Here is a 23,690-nt window from a genome sequence, read left to right as displayed (position 1 = left end):
CGTCACAGATTTGAAACACATTCATTGGTGGCGGGGAAGATGCCAGGTGCATCTCATTCTCATTCTGATTCTCGCCATCTCGACATCTCAGTATTTGTATCCAGTAACTAACAGGTAAAGAGCAAACATTGTCGCTACATACGGAGTCTTGCTCATAATACCCGGTTTTCCGGCCTTTTCGTTGTTGACCTCGACCATCTCGTCCGCGCGGCTCCGAAGATCGACACTGAAGCTTGCAAGGAATGAGCAGCTCGAAGGTTGAATCTAAACCAGAATCCAAGCTTAGGCTTGATTGAACCACTACACGAGCGGCGACTTTGGTGCAACAGCCCAGAAGCAGGCCCTAAAGCCATCCCTTGAGGGTGTCTAGCTAAGGAAGATACTGCACTGCCTTCTGGGACATACCCTGATAGGCAACCCTCCACGATGGTTTCTTCGGCGTCGGCAGCGCCTCACTCCAGATCGTCACAACCAAAGCCATGGCACCGAGTCATCACCCTGGATTTGATACTGCTCATTCTGGCCAACTCGGTTTTCCACCCGTACATCACCTTCATCTTCTACCTGTGCATCGCGGCGCTGCACAAGCACCGCGAACCCATCGCATACTACACGCTGTGGTACACGGGGTTCTTGGCCGTGGTGGAGGTCGCGGTGTGGACGAACCAGCGCATCACGTACGGCAAGCACAGGATTGTGGCGTGGGAGAACGAGGTCGTCGTCATCACGGGCGGAGCTAACGGTCTGGGGAGGGTGTTGGCGGAGATCCTACTTCGCAAGGGCGTGAGTGTCGCCGTCTTGGATGTCAGAGAACCGGACGAGGAGGCGAGAGAGACGATGGAGCGGTGGGATCTCCTCTGGGAGGTCGTGGACGTTAGTGATGCGAAGAAAGTCGACGAGGCGATTGAGAAGGTTGTAAAGGAGGTACGTTTTCATATTCCCCTTCCCCTTCCCCTCTGCTCTTCGCACTCTGTCTTCTGCCTCCCGACAAAAAGCTTTTCTGCTGGACGAGTCATCTGACTGCTGCTGGTTTTCATCTATGTTCCAATCCCTTGCCCTGTATAGGATACCAGACACGAGCACAAGCAAAATTATGTGGCGCGAAGGAGCATCACGCGATGGGAGTTGTGCACAGTGCTTGGTATCAGAGAAGAGACAAGGGACTAACGTTACATAGCTCGGTCCTCCAACGATCCTCGTCAACAATGCAGCATCGACCGTCACAGGTCTCCCGATACTACCACTACTACCATCATCAGCGTTAACATCGTCCCATCCCAACGGGCCGAGTTCTACACTCTCGCCAACTCAAGCGAGCAAGACGTTATCCGTCAACACCATCTCGCATTTCAACCTCCTCTCGGCCGTCTTGCCACACTTGATCTCGTCAAAGACCGGTGCACACGTCGTCTCCATCTCCTCTGTCCTAGCACACCTCTCGCCCGCCTCTCTGGCAGACTACAGCGCCTCCAAAGCCGCAGTGGCCACTCTCCACAAGACCCTGTGCCACGAACTCCGGGCCCATCCCGATCCTAGCGTGTTTGCCAAGGTCAAGACTCTGCTCGTCGAACCCGGGCAACTCGACACGCAGCTCTTTGCGGGTATCACATCCGTCCCCTTCTACGCGCACTTTTTCGGTCCCGTACTCACGGCCCAGGAGGTGGCCAAGGAGATCATCCGCACCATTGAGCGTGGCGACGGAGGTGTCATCAGGATGCCATTTTACGCAAAGTGTATGCCCTTGTTCGATATGCTTCCGGGCACGTTACAGCTGTGCGTGCGCTGGTTCAGTGGTGTCGACGCTGCCATCACCCAGAGGAACAAGAAAGCTTGACAGTGAGAAAGTAGGAAGTCTGAAAGAAACGAAGAAACGTTGTCTTGATTGCGTCGTGGTAAGGGGGTATCTCTAGAGTTTTGTGCGTCTCAAACCGTAAGACGCAGTGTATAGTAACAGCTCGGCGCATAGTAATACAAGATCCACTCCGGGCCGTACTGTTTGCCCATCGGCACGGATACGTGTATGTTGTTGTACATTGAACAAGGGCGAGGGTCTTCCTCCGGTCATCTCGTTCGATGATATCCTTGCCAATTCAATCATCGTCATGAATTGTGATGCCGACTTCTTTGGCCACTTCCGCGACTCCAAAATCGCTTCCCTGGTCGTCGTCTCTACTCCCTCGTCGTGGTATTTGCAATCCGCCACCTCCGACGGTCCTCTTGACCCCGTTCAGCTTGTTCCCATTGGCAGCTTCACTTTCCTTGTTTGTTGCTCCGTCCTTCTCTGACCCCTTGTTCTTTCCCTTCTTCTTCATTCTCTTCTCACGGTTCTTCCTTGTCTTCTCCTCGTCCTTTTCGCGCCGCTCCCGTTCCTGTCTCGCCCAGGCCTCGTCCTCTTCTTCCTTCTTGGCCTCCTCGTCCATCACCCGAAGACGTTCGTACTCGCGCCGCCGACTCGCTTTGTAAACATGGAATTCGCCAGAGCCGGCGCCGGCAGATGAGCCTTGGACATTGGCAACGATTTCTGGAGGAGCCGCGACTGTGCGTTTGGTCTCACTTGACACCGGCGGGATGTGGACTGGCCGCTCTGGGTCGAGGAAGAGTGTCTCTACTTCGTAGGCTTGCGCAGCGAGTGCTGTGTTGGCGCCGCGGGCTCGTTTGACGGGACGTCGGGAGCGAGGGTCAGCGGACGTTGGTATTGATTCGGGGATTGGTTCTGACATTGTTGTGATGCCTGCGGTGAGGGCGAGGGGGGAGGAGAGTGCCAGAGACCTTTCAGCCGTGAGATCAGGGCAGGCAGCAATGCGCTGGTAAAAAGTCTCAGGAAACAAAAGCGTGAAAGTGAGTGCGGGGATGAAGATCCTCACAGCCTTGTCACGTGAAGAGTCTTTGACGCGCATGGAGCCCAGTGCCCCGGCCATCAAACGCTGAGGCATAAAGGCCGTGGGGGCACTTTATTGTTTCTCTTCGGAATATGATCAAACATCAGATGCACTTATTAATATCGGCATATCTGAGTCCGTACATCTCCATGGGTGGCATCAGGGGCCAAAGTAGGGACTGCCCACTGATGAATTCACACGCATTCCGGATAAATAGTAGTTCCTGGCTCCGAACTACGCGTCGCGACGGGTATTGAAGGCCGATCTTGGTATCTATATATACATACCAAACACTCTCTCATGCTCACCTCACTTTCAATCCTTCCTGCCAAGTTCGAAAGGCTTCTTCAGCGACTGTGTCGTCTTGCGACACCATGGCTGAAGAACCAGTCGACCCAGCATTTGACCATGCACTCGCCCTGTCACTCGACGCGACAGAACGATGGGATAATGCCGGATTAAACCAAGTTGACAACACCCTCCTTGACAATCTCTCGACCATAGGAGAATCACCGGACGGCGACACCCAAATCGAAGGAAACCTGGGTACCCTTGAGAAACTTCCCCATGGAGTGCTTTGGTCCGTGCTTGCCCAGCTTGACGTGTGCACCGTTAGAACATTTCGACGTGTCAATCGACAAGCCCAAGAGCTTGTGGATGCTCTCACTCACTACAATACCATCAACACTCATGCACCCCATGTGATTCCTGCTATTCTAAGTATCGAAGCAGGCCGGTGGATCTCTTGTGGAGATCTCTGGAAAGCTTTCTGTACTGCCACATGTGAGGAATGTGGGAGGTTTGCAAACTTTCTTTACATCCCTACATGCAAGAAGGTCTGCTTCTACTGCTTCACCGGAGGAAGAACAATCGCTGTACCCTTTTTGTATGAGGATGCCAGAGAGATGTTCGGAGTCACCGATGACATCCTTCAGACGTTGCCTAACATGCTCAGTATCCCAGGTACATACGGGCCAGACGATTTCAAAACTGACGAACGGTTTCCCCTGGTGGATAGGCTCTCTGCTTACTTCGCAGGTATCGAACGACACGGCTCCCGCTTCGACATGGAGAGATATGCGTCCGAGAAGCTGTTCGACAAGAGATCACAAGCATGGGAAGAGGCGGGGAAGCAAAGACGTCGGCCGAGACTTCAAGATTATTGGGATGAAGAGGAGAAAAATATCTGGAGTGAAGAACCAAACACTGGGTTCCGTTTCATGGCAGTGGTTCACCTCGCGCCATTCAATAGACTCACTCAAGAGTTCGAGTTGGGCTTTAGCTGTGTAGCTTGTCTTGGCTCCTGCGAACGACATACAGTGGCGTCGTTTCGTGAACACATCAACCAATATGGAAACATCCAAGAAGGAGACCCGGATTCATGGCCTAGGGCATACCACGTTTTACCCATGTAAAGGGCATTCCTGTCTGGAATGTGACATGATAGCCGGCGAATCTCAACAACAAGTGCAGTGAGGCCTAGAAAACCTTCACGTTGGGGCGGGTTCAGTACTCTCTACCCTCCGATTATTCAGGAAACTCAAAGTCTCTCTCTTACGGTGCAAAATCGATAGATAGAGTATCATGATATTCTATCTTTCATCCATCTTCCTCCCTTTCTTCTTCTTCGTCCGCTTTGAGTTTGCTTAGCAGTTCAGCTCTCGAGCCTGGAAAGGACTGAGCTCGTTGACAGCGTGAAACCAATAGAATATTGACCGGTACCAGCAATGGTGGTTAGCAGGTACTTGAGTCGCCCTGGAAGTCTCGTAGCCTTGTATCCTGGTGGACTCAGCCTCGCAGCCTCGCAGCCTCGCAGCCCTGCGGGGTCCAGCAAGTCGGCTCGATGGTCTGATGCCTCGGCGAGTCGGCTTAGTGTCAGACTTCAAAGGATGCCTCGGGATCAACACTACAATTCACCTAATGGCCCATCTGCTGAAAGACCCCCCGGGCCCAGTGCAGTACATCGTGTTCATGGTGGATCACACTTCCTGGATCTCCTTTCTATCATCGTTCTTACGACACCTGGGAGCGCAATTCGACCCCGTCGAAGACTACGCCCTCCCCGACGAGGTCGCCGGCTGGCTATCAGTGCGACCGCAACACAGACCAGACACAACAGCTCAAAGGCCGGGACCGTCTCAGTCGCTTCTTGGCCCACTTTTGTATGGTCGAGAGGCCCTCCCGCGGTGGTGCATTCTGGGCGTCGTTCTTGCGGCATTTTGGGGTGCAATTCGATCCCGTCGAAGATTATTCTCTCCCTAACGACGTCCTAAATTCGTCATTATCCGCGTCGTCGCCGTCATCCTCCACCATGGCGACAACAGGCAAGTACAAGTATACCGATATCGTCTTTGAGATCAAAGGGAAAATCGGGATAATCAAGGTAAGCACCGTTCGGGGGGAATGGAGCCGTCTAAAGTACTCCGACAAGAGAAGGTCGGAAGGCTGACCAAGTGATGATAGTTGAATCGACCCAAGTCACTCAATGCCTTTGGAGGCAGGCTGTTGATCGACGTTATCTCTGCTCTTAGGGAGTTGAATGAACATCCGGAGACTGTGTTTACTGTCATCACGGGCGAAGGCAGATTCTTTTCATCCGGAGCCGATGTTAAAGGTGCGCAAGTATAGAACCTATTCACGGATCCCGTCTCCTCCGACCCCAGATGCGGACGTATTTGTTGAACGAACGACCTGGTCTAACAGTATCCATGACCTCCTAGCCATGCTTACACGCAAAGAACCCGAGTACGCAAACCTAGCAGAGAAGAAGGTCGCAACAGTAGCTGGGTTCGCCGAAGGTTAGTCCTGCGCCACCCATCCGCCTCTAATACCGTCTGCCTTCCGCTCACTTTTGACATCAAAGCACTCGAGCTCGTCCGGTCAATGGTCGACCATAAAAAGGTCCTCGTCCTAGCACTCAACGGACCCGCCGTCGGTGGTGGAGCGGCGTGGTTCGAAGGACAGGCGGACATTGTGCTCGCCGCTGAAGGAGCGTACCTACAAGTCCCATTCAGTGCCTTGGGGTTGGTCCCTGAATTCGGCTCGGCGACTGCATTCTCACAGTCCATGGGCGTCCATCGCGCCAACGATTTTCTCATGTTCGGGCGCAAATTGACCGTCGATGAACTCGAGAAGTATGGGATGGTCAATCGTATCTTGCCCAAAGAGAACTTTCACCAGAAAGTGCTCGAATTCTTGGAAGCTCAATTGGAAGTGAACGATGGGAAGAGCATGATGGAAATGAAAAGGTTGCAAAACTTACCTCTGCGGAGGGATCGGTTGATGGCGTTGTATGATGCGCTTGACGCCTTGTCAGAGCGCATCGCTGAAGGCGCCCACACCAAGAGATTTGCCCAGAAGAATGCAGAGTTGGCCGGTAAGTCTTCTGAATCAATTCGCGGCTCGATGATGAGAAGCCGGTGATACTGATGTTGGTTTACAGCCAAGTCGAAAGGGAGAGCAAAATTGTAATGGAGGGCGTCGAGTCTTGGACCAGGGAGGCTTCTCGTCTCAGAGAGATCTTGATGTAGTTCTCCACAAAGTCCATGCGAAGGAATATGGTTATCCATTGAAACATGCAGAGTACAGAGCCCGTGTCCAGTATGCATATCGTTGACTCGCCATGTGCCATAAGAATAGTCGAGTGCTTCTCCCTCCCACACAGGGGACGCCTCGGCATACTTTCCTAAACGGCCTCCATGCCCCCGTCCTCCTCACTCTTCTTGATCTGACTTTTTGACTCTGCATTTGGACAGCGATACAATAACAGCATTGCCGACCTTGTTCCCTGTCATTTTACTCCTGTCTTCCGAATTGTACAACAGTGCACCTGGAGTGAGATTGCCTTGCCGTCTTTTGGGCGGAATGGAAGTCGACGTCGCATTCCAGAAATAGCCTGTGGGCCGAAGAGAAGAGCGAACTTTGAGCTCCCCCTCTGCAAGTGACGCGTCAGCTTCGGACTTTGTTGATTCGACTTCTTCTCTACGGATGGTCAAACCATCGGGGAGCCAACTTCGATATCTCGCTCCGTTTCAATCTTCGTGATTGGTGGCATTTGTGATCGGCATTGGTCGGTCATGCGAGATGTTGTTATTACTATTCACTCCTTTCGCGTCTATCAACAAAATGCCCCGACTTCGGGTTCTCGGAACGAGTGTCTGGGACAAATGTCTCATCTTGCGTCCAACGACCGTGTCGCTCAATTATACTGACAGAGCTTTAGGGGCAGTAATAACCTTGACCGCGTGTCTTTGGCCCTGCAAGCTGGCTGCGACAGATCGTTAGTCTGAACCATGGTTAGTCGGCAAAACGTTCCATGAGGTTGCTGTGCCCTGTTGTGGCCATATTCACAACATCTGATACTCTCAGTAATCTTAATCCGTGGATCATTTTCGTATGCAACACAAAGGTCAACTTCTTTGTTTTTGGGCATTTTTCTGTTCATTGACTCTGCTTCATTCTCCTACTTTCAACGCTCATTCTGCCATCTCTGCACGCAGCATCAAAGTCATTCGTTATATCTGGGCGGTTTTTCTATTCTCTTGATTTGATCCATCATCCCGTATGAGAGGCTGCGAATTGGTCTGACGATGAGACTATCGACAGCCGCAGCTCTGCTAACTGCAGCAACCAGCATCTCTGCGTCCTCGAACTCACCCACGTCCACCAATGCTTCAATCTGCTCGACAGCCTCGACGTGTAAACCCTTCTTGATCGAGCTGACATGGGGACCAACGAACGCGTCGAACGTCTTCTCCAGGGAGGCAATCTTGACCAACGGCTCCTTCCCTGGCCCTCCGTTGAGGCTCAATGTTGGAGAGTGTGTCGACTTTACCGTGGTCAATAACATGCCCAATGTCACGGGTGTTCACTTCCACGGTATTCGACAGCTAGGGACGCCTTGGGCGGACGGAGTCCCAGGTGTGTCCCAGTACTCGATTCGACCAGGCTCCAGCTACAACTATCAGTGGACCGCAGAGGAGTCGGGGATTTACTTTTACCACAGTCACTACAAGGGCCAGATGATGGACGGACTATACGGCGCAATCATTATCTCGCCTGCGGAAAATGCGACTAGACCGTTCTCCCTAATCAGCAACGACTCAGCTGATATCGAGAAGATGAAGGCGGCAGAAGCGAAAGTCGAGGCGATCCTTACCTCGGACTGGAATCGCTTTACCTTTAACGAGTTCTTTGAGATCGAAAAGTCTGCCAACATCGACTACTCCTGCACGGATTCCTTCGTCCTCAACGGCATGGGATCGGTCTACTGCTTACCAATATCTACTCTCAGCCTCGACGAGGCTCCGCAAGCGGCGGTTGTTCTTAACGGAAGCTCATTAACCGCCAAAGGCTGCATTCCGCCCAATAACATTGCGGTCCAAGGCGCCTACTCGCGCAACTTGGCTGCCTTACCCGCCGGTGCATATTCTCAGTGTACGCCATACACTGGCACAAACTTCACCTACTCTGTTGACAATAAAGACGAGTGGGCGGCGTTGTCGTTTATCAGCCCCAGCGGAACCGCTCTTTTCAAGATCACGATCGACAGCCACAAGATGTATGTCTACGAAATTAATGGTCACTACGTCGAACCACAACTCGTGGATCAGATTGGACTCGATAACGGTGACAGAATTTCCGTGTTGATCAAGCTCGATCAAGCCCCGGCTGACTACACCATCCGCGTTGCGAACAGTGGCCTAAATCAAGTAATCTCAGGGTACGGCATTCTGTCGTATCAGGGAAGCTCAGGGCCTGCGCCCTCTACTGGTGCCGTTATGAACTATGGTGGCCAGAACACGACCACAATCACAGTGCTGGACCGGGCTACAGCTTACCCCTATCCCGCTGAGACGGTCTCGGGTACCGCTGATGCCACATTTGTTCTCGACATCATGAAGGACCCGCAAGAATCGTTGGCGTGGGCCTGGTCCCTGAATGGAGTAGATGCGTACAACCAAAGCAGAGACGACGAAACTCCGCCACTACTATACCAGTCTCCTGCGAACATCCCCCCAAGCGACCTGATACTACGAACAAACTACAACGACTGGGTGGACCTCATCATCAAGGTCGCCGGCCCACTGGCCGAGCCGCATCCCATCCACAAACACGCCAACAAGTACTTTGTCATCGGGGCGGGCATCGGCGATTTCAATTACACAACTGTGGCCCAAGCCCAGTCCGCCGGGGTGAAATTCAATCTCGATAATCCGCCATTCGTTGACGGTTACACGACCACCGAAGCAGAGGGTCCAGCCTGGATGGTTCTCAGGTACCAAGCCAACACCCCGGGAGCCTGGTTGTTGCACTGTCATGTTCAAAGCCATCTGACCGGCGGAATGGCCGTAGCCATTCTAGACGCCGTGGACCAGTTTCCATCAGTTCCCTCCGACGCTGGCGCGGTGTGCTCCAATGCGGGATCTAGCTTCAGCAGCTCATCTGCCGCTGCCTCCAGTACCTCTTCAGTGACTGTCAAGTCGTACACCAACGTTGCGGCGGCGCCCTTGAGCAAACAACGCACCACTGCTCTAGGTCTCGTTCTGGCTTTGGCTGGTGCTGCTGGTCACATTTTGTAGAGCACCTGAATTGATTGACTGACTAACTGACTGACTGACTGACTGATTTGATCTACTGGTTCTGGAAGATCTCTTTTTCGCACGCAACACAGTGCTGCGCAGTTTGCTTCCGCACAGGGATGTTACTACTATCAGTGTACTGGAAACATCATGGAGGAGAGTGGAGGATTCACTTTTACTGTTCGTACTCGTATTCGTTCCTTGTAAATTCTTGCTGGAAAGGTACATAGTCTCTCCCTTAATACAAAGTGCTTACTTTCCTAAGTAATGGTCACTTCCAGCCTCGGTTCTCCGCATTTCGAACTTCCAACCGCTACTAGATAATTGCCCTTCTATGTGATCTACCAACAAAGGTCCAGAACATTTCCTCACTTCTCGAAAAGCATGCTGTTTGCCTGTCCCTGTCTTACAGTCATAGGAACGGAGTACTTTGACATATCTGTTCGTCTTGATCAGCCAGCATGAATGTTCCATCGACGAGTCCAACTCGACTTCGGCAAATCGCCCTGATTGCCAAAGACATAGCACGGGCGAGGTATCTTCTTGTGAGAATCGCCCCTTCTCTTGCCGACCACACTCCCGCTGAGTGAAATCATAGACCACCATTCTCGACACGGAAGTGGTCTATGTTGACCCAGACGTATCTCGTTGGGGAATTGAGAACATACTAGGTATGTGTCTGACATGGTAGCCCCTCCCCCCCCCCCTCCACCACGCTCGTCCACGGCATCATCTTCTCATCCCTGCACCACGTACGATGTATGTCCTTGGGATGGACTCAACTCATTTGAACCGCGTGAATACCAGTCTCGATAGGCGGCGACATAATCGAAGTCTGCTCCCCTCTCAAAGCGGGGCTTCACACGCCCGTCGGCCGCCAACTCGCCAAACGCGACATCGACGCCGGAGGATACATGATGATAATGCAGACCGTCGACGCCGACGCACGGAGACGGTACATTGAGTCTCACGGGTTGGCAAGTGTCGTCTTCAGCCATTCTCACCCCGGGTCCGGCACCGCCGACAACGCCATTGAACCCGAGAGTGTATGCATCCAATACCACCCGCGCGGCGTCCCGGGGGGGATCATGCCGGAACTCGACTCCCACGCCACGACGGCTCAGAATCCAAGTCCCCTTGCGGAGTATAGCCCCTGGCACGCCTGCGGACCCGGCTCATATTACCCAGTCTACTCTGCTGCCATGAGACGGAACTCTCACCTGCGACTCGTCGGTGCGACATTGCGCTTGTCTCCCGACCACGGCGTCACCACACCACACGCCGCGGCACGTAAATGGCACGACTTGTTCGGCATCCCGTACCAAGACGACGAGTTGATCTTTACGAATTCACGTGTCAGATTCCTCCCTGCCTCCCCCGGTCAGCCCGAAGGGCTGGAAAGCATCACCATCCAAGTCACGGGGAAACCGAGATTCGATAACCTCCTCAAACGGGTAGCGGACGAAGGGCTCTGTGGTGACGGGTGGACCAACATGCTCGGTGTCAAGTGGTATTTTGTTCTCAAGGACGAGTCAGACTCTGGCTCATACTCGACCACCCGTCAAAACTCGGACCCGATCAAACCGAGTAGCAAGCTATAGTTCAGATCTCCAGTTTTAGACCAAGTACAGTCCTAATGGCTAAGTCGTAACGCAGATTACAAGCCATGCTATATCACGCTACTACTAAAGTTCCATTTACTGATACTTTTCAAGCCCCGGAGTGTCCGCGATTCTGTAGACCAGCTTCTTCGACGAAACCTTTCTGTCATATAAGGCCTGAATTCCATCTTGGACAGACGACAAGCCCTTTGGCAGGACTTCGTACGGGTGTGGCTCAAACTTCCCCTCGGCCATAAGGAGGCTCATGTACCTGTTTTACACGAACCATGCAGGATTAGCTGGGACCCATTTCCATGAAAGACGCAGATGAGTTATTTCGTTTCCGTACCTGTAAAAGACGTACGCAAAGTCCCTGTCTCGCGCGGCCTCCTCGTCACTGCACAGACTGTGCTTGACTCCATATGCAGTCGAGACGAAGGTCCTCTTCATCTCGATCCCTTGGGGCCATTGAGGCACCGGCGTAGGTGGATCCACCATGTTGAGCTGCCCTGGAGACGGACCGTCCTTGTCGAGCACTTCGCATATATGGTCCCAGCTGCCGTGCTCGCAGATGGCGTCGAAGGCATGGCGCAGCTTCAGAGGACCGCCCTCCGCCGCGTCGTCTAGGATCTTCCTGATCTCCCCCGCAACGTTGCCCCGTCGATAGTCGACGATGTAATCTGCGCAGTCTAGGGAGCGGACAAAGTCGATACCGGAGCCGGCAACGGTGATGATGGGGTGGAGGCCGCTGAGCTTTGCGAACTTGAGAGCGTACGCGCCCACCGCGGACGACCCACCGTAGATCAGCACCGGCAGGTGTTGACCTTTGGGCACCGGCGTCCAGGGTAGAGGAAGCTTCAGACCTTGGTAAAGGGCCAACGCCGCGGTCATGCTGGCCAGTGGAAGCGTCGCGCCGGACTCGAACGATATGGAGGGAGGTAGGAAGAAGGTCGTCGTGGACGGTGCAACCGCGTACTCGGCATACGACCCGCCCGGGTAGGTCATCTTGTGGAAGGCAGCGACGCGGTCGCCAGGCTTGAAGTCGTAGACTTTCGATCCGACCTTGTGGACGATGCCAGCGATGTCGTCCCCTCCGTTTATTGTCAGTCGTGCGGCAAACTGGGGTGCTACTTGTCAGCGAGCGTCTTTTCTTCGACTGAGAGACTCTGGAACATGTCTTCACCTTCCAGTCCTTCGGGTTTGAATCGGTCGCCACGACTTTGATACAGACCTCATCGTCGGCAGGCTCACTGTGGCAGGTGTCAGTCGTCAAGAACCTTGGTTCTGATATGAGTTGCCAACGCACGGGATAGGGACGTTGCGAGCCTCAGAGGACACGACTCCATCTTTGAGAGAGACGACAAACTCGAGCATGTTGACCTGGACTTTGACCTTCGGGTGTTTGACCGTGAGTGAGTGGGATGTCTGCTTCCTTGCCATGAGGACATAGCTGTGCAGATACCTATATACTCCTCTACTTCCGTTCGCCACACCTGGTACATTTCCGTTTTGGGCGAATGCTCTGCTTGGTATTCAATCTGTGCTCCACACAAAAAAGCGGGCCCCGTCTGCGGTGTCCCTTCACGTTTGTCAGCGAACCCAACTGCCACTATGCACGACTTCCACTGTATTGTAGGATTAGCAGAGCACGGTGGGATCAGACTCCCGAAGACCCAGAGAGTGCTGTGAGGTGTGTTCTCTACCGTGGCCAGTTCCGGCAGATCGAGAGAGGACGGAGGGCCCAACCTGTAAGTTCTGGATTGGAAACCTTGTATAATAATCCATTTCGAACTCGTTCCATCCGAGCTGCCCGTTGAGGTGTCTCGTGTCTAGATTACATGTACACCGACGATAGGCCCATCCTCATAACCTCATACATACATCATACACACGAGAAATCCCTCGCTCCCCGTGACATGGTAGGACATATCCTCCTACCGTCCAAACACCTTCTTCCACATGGGCGTCTTGGGACTCTCAATCTCAAATGCACTCGGCGGGATATTCACCATTGGCGGCCTCGGCCTCGACCTCGACCTCTCTTTTCCACCAGTGCGCACATTATCCTCCGTCTTTCCATTCTTCCTATCACTGTCTGTGCCGACATCTCCTCGTTTCCTCTCGCCACTCTTCACCGTAGCGCTCTCGCCGGTGTCGCTACTATCACCCCTACCCAAGGGCACTGGAGCAACCTTTGCAACCGACGTGCCCTTTTCTAAATCCCTCTCCCTATCCTGGTCTACCGCTCTGATACCCAGGCCTTTCCTCGTACATGGCGTCGTCCTCTCCATACGCGCCGTTGGCATCTTCTTCTTCTCGATCGGACTGAACGTCATTCGTTTCGGCGTTATGGGTGTCGTCACGGCCTTGACCGCGTTCTTGACTTTGCTCGCTGACTTTCGCAGGCCCTCCTTAATTTTCCACTGCCTCTTCTTCGCCAGGAAGAACAGTACCGCAGTCGTTCCTGTCAGGCGAGGTTTCTTGTTAGCAAGGCACTTGACTCCCACGATCCTGAGCAAAATCCGAGGACTACAATCCATAGAGAGAAAGAGAGAGAGTGCGGGAGAAAGATAGAACTTACCACCAAGAATCACAACAAGGCTAACCACCAACGCAATCGCCACCGTAGCGCCGGTACTCAGCTTCACCGACCCCGTATCTGAGCCTTGTGCACCAGCATTCCCGGTCCCTGTCCCTGGGGATCCACCACCGACATCACCAGGCTCGACGCCCGACGCGGCGCCGCCGTCACCGTCTTGAGCCGAAACTCCAGGAGAATATGTGAAGAGCAACCACAGTGCGAGCCATCCGTAATCCAAGCGAGTCTTCGCCATGGGCCCCTCTGAGTTCTCGCCGCAGAAGCACACCAGGGCTTGTCGGCTAGGTGTCTGATCTAGGAAGTGGTACGTCTCGAATGCCGTGTCGTAGTGTCGCAGCTGAGGAAGGAGTAAAGCGGTAAAGGAGTATCGTAGACTTTTTGATCTGTGGATTTTTTTTTCCACGTCGGAGCTTCTTTTGTAGATTCCTGTATGCTGCCTCGCTCGGACTTTGGAGGATTTAAGACTGGTCGCCTCAGCGTCTGGACAGAGACACGGAGAGGAGACAAGAGACAGGAGAGACTCGGAGAGGGAGAGGGAACAAACGTTAGCTTTGGACAGGTACCATGTACCGTATGTCTCTCTCGGGGGGTTGTAAGCAGATCAACCAGCAAAGGAGCAGAGAATCAAAAGGAGCGGGAGCGAAGAGAGGGAAGCATTCATGAAATCCAGCCACACCATATTTCATCACCTCAATCACATACATATATTGGGTGTGCTCTTGTTTGGTCTTCATCTTCTCCCGCCCTAGAGGCCACAGGTCCTGGGCTGAGCTGGGCTGGGATGGGCGGCTGCTGCATCACACTGGTCCACCGGTTTCCGCTTCCTTATGCACACACTGCTCGTATCGTACACCTCACAGGCTCACCAGGCTCACACACACCTGCCAATCTTCAATCACGCTCTAGAAGCTGCGCCCACGCCGAGCCATGGACGACGGCCGTGACCGCCATGCTCGGGTCTCGAAGTTTCAAGTTCCAGCGCCATCGCATTGATCGACAGGCCGCTCGAGTCACAGTGTGACGACGCCATTGGACACAAGCCCAAAGCGTGACTGTGGGTGAAACGCGAAACGGGGTTGAAAGAGTCGAGGTTGACGCCCCCCAGATTAAGCGCTTGGGACGAAACTCCGTAACTCGGTACGTCGGTTCTTTTTATATTTTCCTGTCATTGTCCAATCAAGATGACTGACCAGACACGACCCCTTTACCTGTCATCACCATCAACCGAGAAAACAGGGGCCCTACATTTACCGACCCTGTCGTAACGAATCTCTAAGCGCCCCGTAAGTTCTTGGGAACAGAACCCCAGAAAGCGCGCCGTCCAGTCATTCGGACCGGTCATGAAGGTTTTGATACTTCTTCTTGTCACTCGCCGAACAATTGTTCTCGTATCGCAGGAGAAACTCCAACGGACATCGTCCGGCCCAGCCCTGAGCCGGCCGCAGCGTATACGAAGACACACACATCCTTTCAAGCGTCGACTGGGAACCCTAGACTTGTCTTTATCTTCGACGCGGGCAATATCTAGATTGGCTGGACCTGATCTATCCTCCCTCAGTGATTCATCAAAGTGCGCTTCTCAGGGATACCCACCCTGTTCAGAAAAATCACTTTCCAAATCTTTGCCCAGATTCGTGCCCACGTCTATACACGACATCAAGAACCAGCATCAATCAATCAATCAATCAATCAATCAGTCTTGCCCATGACTACGTAATATCATCTCCTGTAATTGGGCTCGCACTCAAACTACCCAAGTGCGTTCATTGGTACGCTCCTCAGCTCGTATTCAGCGTGAACGCCCTCCAGTCTCAATCTCAAAATCCTTGACGCTTCCCATATCCGTTCAACTCACCGCAAATATAGCTGGGGACTAAATAAACATCTCGTTGTTCTATCACTACTCCTGAGCGCCATGTAGCCAGTATCATGCCTTCGTGATCATGTTCAAAGAGTCTCCCACCCTCCTGCATTCACTTCACTCTCCAACTTTCTAGCAATCGAGCTCCAAATACTACCATTGGTCATCAACCATGCATCCCTCAAGAGTTTGTCGTATCGCTTCTGGCTGAGGATCAATTGGTGCTTTGATCTCAGCCCAGGGTCCGTCTCTCCGTGTTTCGTCAAGTATGGCGCAGGGAAGAAAGAGCCGTGGCTTAGTGTCAAAGATCCATGGAGTAATGGATGCGTGCCTCGGCCATTTCTTTGGCGCTCAAGATCCAGCGTCCTCGGGTCGCTGACCACATGTAGGAGTGCAATGTTACATTTTCGAATGAAAAGAAACATCCCCACAGGGCTGGAACATTTGTCTAGGTGAGCATTGCATCCACCACGCAGCTCGGGTGTGAGACAACACACCGTCTGCGAGCAAAAGATCTCACCGCAGAAAAGGCACAAAGCAGGGTCTGATACCTCTTTGCCCGTCGTCGGACACTTCCGCCGATAGGACTCTTCCATCAACGTATCAAAGTATTTTGGAAGTCCAATCAGTTCGAAAGGCGCCGGATGAAGGGGTTTGATGCCGAGGGATACAGACTGAGGCCACGCTGGTCCAATGTCTACTGCGTACCGATAACAATCGGACAACCATGACTGTGCTCGGTCTTTCAGAGTTCCATGAACGGAGAACTGGTCGAAAGACATCAGGATCTCTTGAAGCTTTGGCAACTGGAAGAAGTGGAGCAACCGTTCAAGCTCGGGCAAATTCGCTTCCGAGCCCACGGTTGTGGGAAAGTCAATACCATGCCCAGTATGGAAAAAGATGGCCGACTTTCGCATAAAGGCAAGAGCATAAACTTGGAAAAGTCTGTACATTGCCCGATACTCGTTCGCGGTCATGGACAAGAAAAGATTTCGCAGCTGTCCAACGCCCGCAACACGGGCCGCTTCAGGCTCGAGCATAGACAACATCCACGCCAGAAGGCTTTTCACACTTTGGACTTCCTCAGTATCTGCTTGCAACGGAACAGCATGCCGAATTTGATTTTGTACCAATTTCTCGCTTGCTCGGATAAACCCTTGGGGATCCAGCATGAACGCCAATGCGACCCGTAGGACTTCGAGAGTGAGGGAGAGCTGTAAGAAATGGCGAACCTCAAGTCGTCGCAGTGGGCACAATACCATGGTAGACTGTACTAGGAATTGGAAAGCATCCGTGCGAAGAAGAGGCAGGGCTAGGTCTGGATTTCCATTCTGCGGTTCGTGTCCAGTAACAGTACCGGCGAGCTGACGCTCAAGATGATCACAGAGTCCTCGAAATTGTGACTCGGTCGAACCACGGACGGTCAATGCTCCTGTGACAGTGTAAGCTCGTAAGGTAGAACAGAGCGTTTGCACGTGGCTCAGTGTTTGTTGAGGAATGCATGTCAACAGAGGAGTGCCGAACTCAGCTTCGCGTCCTCGGTGGCCAATCTCCACAGACGCAATAGTGTTTGCAAGGGTATCTATCAGCACATGGAAATGATTCACAGGCGAGGTGCTATCCGGAGGAACGACATAACTGGTTCTGGCGGTGATAGTGAGCGAATCTCTAAGTCGTCCATATATACCAGAAAGCTCTGCAAAGGGAGCCAACTCAGGTTTCTCTGCCCAAGCTTGGCTGGTGGGACTGATGGTCAGATCTCCAGCTTGCCACATAGTAATTGCCGGCGTCAATGAGCTGTTGGAAAAGGTATCCAGTGTCTCCGAATACATTTTCGAGGCAAGATTATCAAAAGCGTTGTTATCCATCGGAACCGAGGCAGGTGTGAACTTGGAGATATCATTGTCCATGAAGTGATCGAAATCTTGAGACACACCCAGAGCCCCAGGGTATGACTGTTCGGTATGTTTCCATACGATGGGCAAAAAAGTATTGGCAAGGGCCTTGCACAACGGACAAACGAACTCTTTGAGCGCTATTCTTTCGGGATGGTTCCGTGCAACTTGCTGGGAGTGCCTTCTGGTGACGGACTGGTAATAGTTCTCGAAACAAGCAAAATGCATGATGTGGCCACAGCTGGTGGATACCGGGCCCTTCATCGTATGATGCTTGGGCCAGCCTTTCCCAAGACCTTGGAAGTCAACTGTGATCTCCTGACCCTCTGCATTGAGGCGTCGTAGTTGTTCATGATTTGACCCTGCAACGCCAAAAGGGCGAATGTGTTCAATCGACCGATCCAGATGGTCAGGAATGGCGAACAATTCTCCCACAAAATCCTCATCGCCCACATCAGTTTGTCGAAGAATATGCGCATCGGTGACCATGGCAAATGTGCCATACATCCGCGAGTCCGTTGATTCCTCACGACATTGTATGCATAGTCCAGAAGGATACTTCCAGTGGCGTGTTTCCGTCGATTTTGGTAGTTCTTCGTCAGGTGAATCTAGGTCGTCGTCTCCCCAGTCAATCACACCTTGTTTGTCCATGAAGTTTTGTTGTTGCTGCTGGAATTGAGCCATGACTCTCGCTTTGCGTTCCATAGCCTGTCGCTTCTTTGCTTCAACCTCGTTTTCAGCATTGGCAGGAGAAGAAGTATCAAATCTGCCAGAGGGGAATTCAAGATGCTCAGTAGCCCGCATGAACTGCTGCGGGCGTTTTTGATTGAAGAGCCTCAGGATGTATCGGATCTTGCTTCTACACGACGTAAATTCGTCCATCAACCAAATTTTGTGCAGTTGGTCAAGGATCGTGGAGTGGGGTTCGTCATGAGAAGGTAGGTGCATGTCGATCGCATTGCCAATGAAGGATGATGCGTTGCCTTGTTCTGATATTTTATCCTCCAGCGTCGCAATTAATGCTAGTTGTAGCACAATCTGAAGGAATGCCTCGACTCGAGTGGCTGTAACTCCGGTCTTGCCCTTATGTCCTTGTGAGACATAAAGTAGGGTTTTGTGCATAACGTCGGCGAAGATCGCTGTATGTACAACTCCACAGAGATTGGTGTAGGCCTCACCAGGAATGGGGTGCAATTTCGGTTCCAAAACGACATCATCTGGAGATTTCTTCAGCTTCTTTGCCATCCACTTCTTGTAGATGTTTTCCGCTTCATCTCTCTGATTTTTTGAGAAATGTGAGTTGTACGGATCGAGCTCCATCAGATACTCCTCCTTCAATTCAAACAAGCCAGAATCATGAAGACCTTCTGGCGGACGATACCGAGTCATTTGCTTAAGCACATCCTGTAGCTTTTCATGATCTTGAGCGCGCTCCGTTAGGCGAGCACATAGATCTGAGTAAGACAGAGGCTTGAAACAAAGAGTATGTGCAATGTCCTTTCGAACCGCCAAGAGTTGAGACTCAAGATTGCTTCGGTCTGCGATCAATGCATCTCGGTCCGAGAGCAGGTTGATCAGTAGATAGGTGAAATCTTCCGCCAAATCCAACATTTGGCCGTCATCACAAATCTCTGAAGAAACGAACCCATACTTCATCCAGTCAGCCAGGCCAAAGCGGTCGACCATGGACGCAAGTACTCGACTTGGATCACATGTCACTAGTGCCGACTGAAGTAAGAAGAGGTCTCGATGGTGGCCAACATCGCGGTGTGCAACACTCTTGTACTGCATCATCTGGTGTCGCAAACTCATGCCGTTCCGGACCCATAAATTTGCCCTCATTTGCGCAAGCCACGCGCAAACACGAAGGGGATAGTCAAACATGGTGAGCAAGGCGTCGTCGACGGTGACTAGAGCTTGCTTAATAGCATGGTCCCTGGCGCCGAGCGTGTCGTGAAGATGAGAAAGAAACGCTTGTGCAGCTTCACGAAGAGCTTCGATTGAGTTCTTGGTGTATTTTCCACATTCCAAGAGCCACGATAGAGTGTAGTGGAGAGGATGATGGAAGCTGAGTGAGCCTCTTTCAACAACGAAGTCAACAACGCTGAAGATCGTAGAATCTCCGAAAGGCCCAACATTGTGAAACTTTACAGGATCTTTAATCTCAGCTTGGTCAAACCTCCTTCGTTCGAGACCAACTGAGTTGATAATCGCAATACCTGCTGCGTGTTTAATTGCATCGCAAGTGGCTCGAACCGCCGCGGGATTGCTGTCCTTCGCCACGTAGTAAGCCTCGGCAAACTGGCGACATAATTTGTTGATATCTCGAGTTAGCAGTGACGCACTGATCCATGCATCGGTTTCATATTCTACATGTTCCCCAACGGCACGAACATTGGGGCATATCCCTTGTGAGAGCTTCGCCAAATCAAGGAACTGACAGAGGTATTCACGCTCACTCCGAGCCTTGGCTTGGACGAAAGGCGAAGCCAGAAAATACCTCAAGTCGGAAAAGAAATGATATAACCGGCGGTTCGCCACCGATCCGGCATCGAATCCCAGGGTTGCACCAGGATCTAGGTCTTTGGGGAACCCGACCTGCCTTGTCGTCAAAAAGGTGTAGAGAATTGCCATGAGATTAGTCAAGAAATTGCCTTTGTCAATCACTTCTTCAGTGATTGAAGGCGTTGTCAGCAACTGCAGCGATAAATTAATGATCGAGTGATCTGGCTCACGATCTGCAACAAGATAAAGCTGCGCAAGTGTGGTGTACAACCCAGAGAATCGCAAACCCAGTATGCGCTTGAATTGGGGTATGTTGACCAATGTACTGATGAACAAGTCTCTCATGTTAGACCTTGCGAGCTTCCACAGACGCAAGTCGAACAGTATCATCGAATCCACCCGGATGTTTTTGGTCAAGTCCTCGTAGACGGGAAGACTGGTACCTGATGCTGACTGTCCAGGTTTTGACAATTTCCAGTGATCCGGGGGAGGAGATTGAGAGGACGACGGACGCGATGAAGCAGCCGGTGTTCTAGGAACATTGAGATAGTTTGCATTGGTATCCGCGGCGGCCGGAGTGTCTGCTCCCCCTACACGGATACCATCTTCTGGGTTGATTGTGTTCTGGCCAGGGACCGTTGCTGGAGCCGGCGATGTTGGATCGGTGTCCATCCTTTCAGCAACGTCGAGGAAATCACCATCGCCGTCACCGTCGGTGTCCATCTCGTCAGCATCATCGGTGGCCTCAGCATCGCCAGAATGTTCGACGATAGAGTTGGCGTCTTCTGTATCTTCGAACGCTATTGTCCTTAGTATAAGGTCGTTCGATTCTAGACCAACCTCGACATCACCTAATTCGTCATCCTCGTCGTCATCCTCATCCTCATCCTCATCGGGGTCCATCGGCTCGTTGTCTTCGTCCGTCAGCATGTCGTCTCCTTCTGCTACAATTCTCTGCATGGCAAACTGGATAGGGTCGAAGGGAATAACTCGCGCTCGACGTCGAAACTCACGATCGTCTTCTTCGCCGTGGTCATCCAGGTCCTCCTTTCCAACCTTGGCATTCCAAGCTTCGCTGCCGACACGCCAGATCTGAAGCATCTCTTCACATATGATACGACGTAAAACGTGACTGTCTCCAGCAACGCTGCAGCCTGCAATATCAGCCAACCAGTCAATTATGGTACCACACATCTGTTCTCGAAAAGTATCTCTGGCCGACCTGATTGTGACAGTGACCTTGATTTCTTCGATGATCTTTGCCATCCTGGTCAGCTCACTCAAGTTGCGAGAGAATCTGATAACGCTTCGCCCAATGTCGTTGGTCTCCTCTGCCTTTGCGAGGCCCCACGACTCACGCTGTCGGCATGCCCTTGCGACTTGAGATTGTACCTCTCGGACCGTGTGCTTTTCATCGTTCCAAATAATAAGACAGAACTCTGGGTTGGCTTCGACCTCGTCGCCACTAACATAATGCTCAGATAGCAGCCTACTCCGGGCCTCGTCTTGCGTCACTGTCTCCGTCGTCTTAGGCATGCGGAGATTTTCCGGTGAACATGATATAACATCGCAGAAGTAGTCGAGCGCCCTGCTCACCGTCACGCGGATCGACTCTTGCAGGTCTTGCGGCAGAGGAGAAACAACTTCATCCGTAGTCGCCCAGTCGTCTCTTGCTGTATGAATAGCACATTGGATGGGGGTTTTCCAAGCTTCGTCATCGCCGCAGTCGCAGCATCCCGTGTTACCAGGACTCATCTGAATTATGTACTGGTGACCTTCATGGTCACTGGACACGAAACATCTGGCGCAGAGGACGGCCGTGCTGTCATCCGTACATGTGCTGCAGTGATAGCTGGCCTCACCAGCCTTGAAAATATGGCCACAAGGGTGTCCTCTGGCTGCGTCGGTATACTCGACATTCTCTTGCACTCCTTGAGCATCTTGTAATTTGTACGACGGAGGAAAGCCGTTAGGGAACAGTTCGTGCAGGTAGTCGGACCGATCATTTGTCAGAGAACGGAAGAGACCCTCTAGCAGGCTATTTCTCGCAGTGTCGGAATATCGATAGCCGTATCGACGCGGATGGTCGCAAAGAGCCTGACGAAGTTGTCGATCCAGGTCGGAGGGCGGTAGACTCATGGTAGGCTATGGAAGTTCGTCTGCGGTCCGCATTTGGACTCGACTCGATTTGGGCTCGCGGAGGAAAAAGTTCTTGGACTTTAGGCTTATAGAAACTCGGTGAGTGGAAGACAGCAAACGGAGGATGTCGAGGGTTGTAGGCAGCAGTGCTGCTTGGGACTGAATCTTCCTATGCCGATGAGACTGCGTTCGCTGAAGCGCCGTCGTCACCGAAAGTTCAATGGTGGTTACGTATGCGGGATCCCCATGCAACACCACGAGGAGATAGAGGAGCTTCGAACGACGGAAGAGATGGGAGGAATAGCATAGCGTCAGGTAGACATTATCTGTTGTAATCGTCGAAGTACATACTCGTAAGGCAGTCTTGCCTGCCCCTCCGAGAGTACGAGTACTATGGATCCTTCTCGTATCTGATATTCGTTCTCTCGCCACGCCGCTTGGAGAAACGAAAACCATCTACCAAACAGACGATTTCGACCACACAAGGCCAACGCCAGTCACATCTACGCATTCATATCTACCACGTCTTAGGAATGCCTCGTTTACTGTGTTCATGAGCCACTTGGGTCAAACTCCAGAAGAAGAAAAGCCCTCCACTATCGTATAAGGGGCCACAGAAACAGACGACACTCAACAGGCGCAAATTGATCCAATAGACCCAGAACTCTGCAGCTCAGCTCACGAGTCGACTGTGCCTTCAAAGTGATGGTGGTCCATATCAGTGCAAGTGCCGGAGCTGCGTTGCCCCCGGCCACTGTCAGCAGCATCACACAAATGTCCGTTGCGATTGTCTATCAGCCACGAACGAAATCCTCCTATTCTCGTGGTTCCAGGAGTAACACGAGCAGAGGGATCAGCACAAGATCGCGACGGAGGACACCGCAAGGTCAATGTCCTGATTTTGGGTCATAGGGCGTCCAGTTTGAGGGTTCTGTTAAACGTGCTTCCCAGATTTTGGTATCTTCATGGCTTCTTATGTACAATGCTCAACGCAATCACCACGGTCGCAATGACATGATTGTTTTGTAGTCTCCCTTCTCTTGTCATTTCTGGGTCGTTCGGGACCGTCAACAATAGCTCCAGTTACTCATCGTCGTCCTCGTCTGCGGTAATATATTTATGCTTGATGTCTTTCCATTGTCGCTGTTGAGGAGGTTAGCTTCGCCTAGAAGTCTTAACGCCGGTTCCCACGCACCCCTTTGTTCCAGCTGTCCCATAGTGTGTTTGTTCCGGCCTCGAATGCCCTGCAGAGTCATGAGGAGATGTTCGTTGTCCACCAAGAGACGGGTGAAAAGGCTTACAGCTCGAACGCGAATGCGCCAGCGAAGACACTCGTTAGGAAGACAGCATTTCTCCGGAAGATGCCACTGCAGCGGTCAGTATGTACAAATGTATACAAGCCGAGAATGCCGTACTTGAAGAGGCCCGATGAAAAGCGTGCCTAGCGTTGTCAGAAAAGGCACAGAGTATGTCCGGCGAAAGCAGACTCACCCCGAGCGACATTTTGAATCGTCAGATCCGGCGCGAAGGATCAGGAAGTTTGTTAATGACTGTGGGAGGCGTCCGTAGGTGTCTGATCTGTGATCAATGGGATGTTTCGAAAGTTGCAGCTGCGAAGCTCAACAATAGA

General features: G+C 52.2%; 10 protein-coding genes across 10 annotated transcripts; 5 read left to right on the top strand and 5 right to left on the bottom strand.

Annotated features, from left to right (window-relative positions):
* Nucleotides 1-426: 426 nt before the first annotated feature.
* PV08_07240 (uncharacterized protein) lies at nt 427-1,834 on the top strand (the record flags this gene model as incomplete). Its single annotated transcript, XM_016381570.1, has 2 exons — nt 427-924; nt 1,178-1,834. 2 exons carry the CDS (start codon nt 427-429, stop codon nt 1,832-1,834), a joined length of 1,155 nt encoding a protein of 384 aa, XP_016234672.1.
* Nucleotides 1,835-2,090: 256 nt separating this feature from the next.
* On the bottom strand, nt 2,091-2,720 carry PV08_07239 (uncharacterized protein; the record flags this gene model as incomplete). Its single annotated transcript, XM_016381569.1, has 1 exon — nt 2,091-2,720. The coding sequence occupies one exon, from the start codon at nt 2,718-2,720 to the stop codon at nt 2,091-2,093; it is 630 nt and encodes a 209-aa protein (XP_016234671.1).
* Nucleotides 2,721-3,253: 533 nt separating this feature from the next.
* Nucleotides 3,254-4,294, top strand: PV08_07238 (uncharacterized protein; the record flags this gene model as incomplete). The annotated part of the gene is made up of 1 exon (XM_016381568.1): nt 3,254-4,294. The coding sequence occupies one exon, from the start codon at nt 3,254-3,256 to the stop codon at nt 4,292-4,294; it is 1,041 nt and encodes a 346-aa protein (XP_016234670.1).
* An 896-nt stretch (nt 4,295-5,190) lies between these two features.
* PV08_07237 (uncharacterized protein) lies at nt 5,191-6,302 on the top strand (the record flags this gene model as incomplete). The annotated part of the gene is made up of 4 exons (XM_016381567.1): nt 5,191-5,262; nt 5,343-5,493; nt 5,600-5,677; nt 5,743-6,302. The coding sequence occupies 4 exons, from the start codon at nt 5,191-5,193 to the stop codon at nt 6,300-6,302; spliced, it is 861 nt and encodes a 286-aa protein (XP_016234669.1).
* Nucleotides 6,303-7,468: 1,166 nt separating this feature from the next.
* PV08_07236 (uncharacterized protein) lies at nt 7,469-9,460 on the top strand (the record flags this gene model as incomplete). The annotated part of the gene is made up of 1 exon (XM_016381566.1): nt 7,469-9,460. One exon carries the CDS (start codon nt 7,469-7,471, stop codon nt 9,458-9,460), a length of 1,992 nt encoding a protein of 663 aa, XP_016234668.1.
* Nucleotides 9,461-9,921: 461 nt separating this feature from the next.
* PV08_07235 (uncharacterized protein) lies at nt 9,922-11,061 on the top strand (the record flags this gene model as incomplete). Its single annotated transcript, XM_016381565.1, has 3 exons — nt 9,922-10,005; nt 10,059-10,131; nt 10,277-11,061. 3 exons carry the CDS (start codon nt 9,922-9,924, stop codon nt 11,059-11,061), a joined length of 942 nt encoding a protein of 313 aa, XP_016234667.1.
* Nucleotides 11,062-11,157: 96 nt separating this feature from the next.
* PV08_07234 (uncharacterized protein) lies at nt 11,158-12,501 on the bottom strand (the record flags this gene model as incomplete). The annotated part of the gene is made up of 4 exons (XM_016381564.1): nt 11,158-11,332; nt 11,411-12,180; nt 12,245-12,311; nt 12,368-12,501. The coding sequence occupies 4 exons, from the start codon at nt 12,499-12,501 to the stop codon at nt 11,158-11,160; spliced, it is 1,146 nt and encodes a 381-aa protein (XP_016234666.1).
* A 494-nt stretch (nt 12,502-12,995) lies between these two features.
* On the bottom strand, nt 12,996-13,895 carry PV08_07233 (uncharacterized protein; the record flags this gene model as incomplete). Its single annotated transcript, XM_016381563.1, has 2 exons — nt 12,996-13,525; nt 13,643-13,895. The coding sequence occupies 2 exons, from the start codon at nt 13,893-13,895 to the stop codon at nt 12,996-12,998; spliced, it is 783 nt and encodes a 260-aa protein (XP_016234665.1).
* A 1,712-nt stretch (nt 13,896-15,607) lies between these two features.
* PV08_07232 (uncharacterized protein) lies at nt 15,608-22,060 on the bottom strand (the record flags this gene model as incomplete). The annotated part of the gene is made up of 1 exon (XM_016381562.1): nt 15,608-22,060. One exon carries the CDS (start codon nt 22,058-22,060, stop codon nt 15,608-15,610), a length of 6,453 nt encoding a protein of 2,150 aa, XP_016234664.1.
* A 1,083-nt stretch (nt 22,061-23,143) lies between these two features.
* PV08_07231 (uncharacterized protein) lies at nt 23,144-23,563 on the bottom strand (the record flags this gene model as incomplete). Its single annotated transcript, XM_016381561.1, has 5 exons — nt 23,144-23,203; nt 23,256-23,304; nt 23,362-23,427; nt 23,476-23,501; nt 23,552-23,563. The coding sequence occupies 5 exons, from the start codon at nt 23,561-23,563 to the stop codon at nt 23,144-23,146; spliced, it is 213 nt and encodes a 70-aa protein (XP_016234663.1).
* Nucleotides 23,564-23,690: the final 127 nt, after the last annotated feature.

Source organism: Exophiala spinifera, assembly GCF_000836115.1.
Source record: "Exophiala spinifera strain CBS 89968 unplaced genomic scaffold supercont1.5, whole genome shotgun sequence".
In the NCBI taxonomy this organism is placed as follows: domain Eukaryota; kingdom Fungi; phylum Ascomycota; class Eurotiomycetes; order Chaetothyriales; family Herpotrichiellaceae; genus Exophiala; species Exophiala spinifera.
This window is presented reverse-complemented; position numbering and strand designations above follow the sequence as displayed.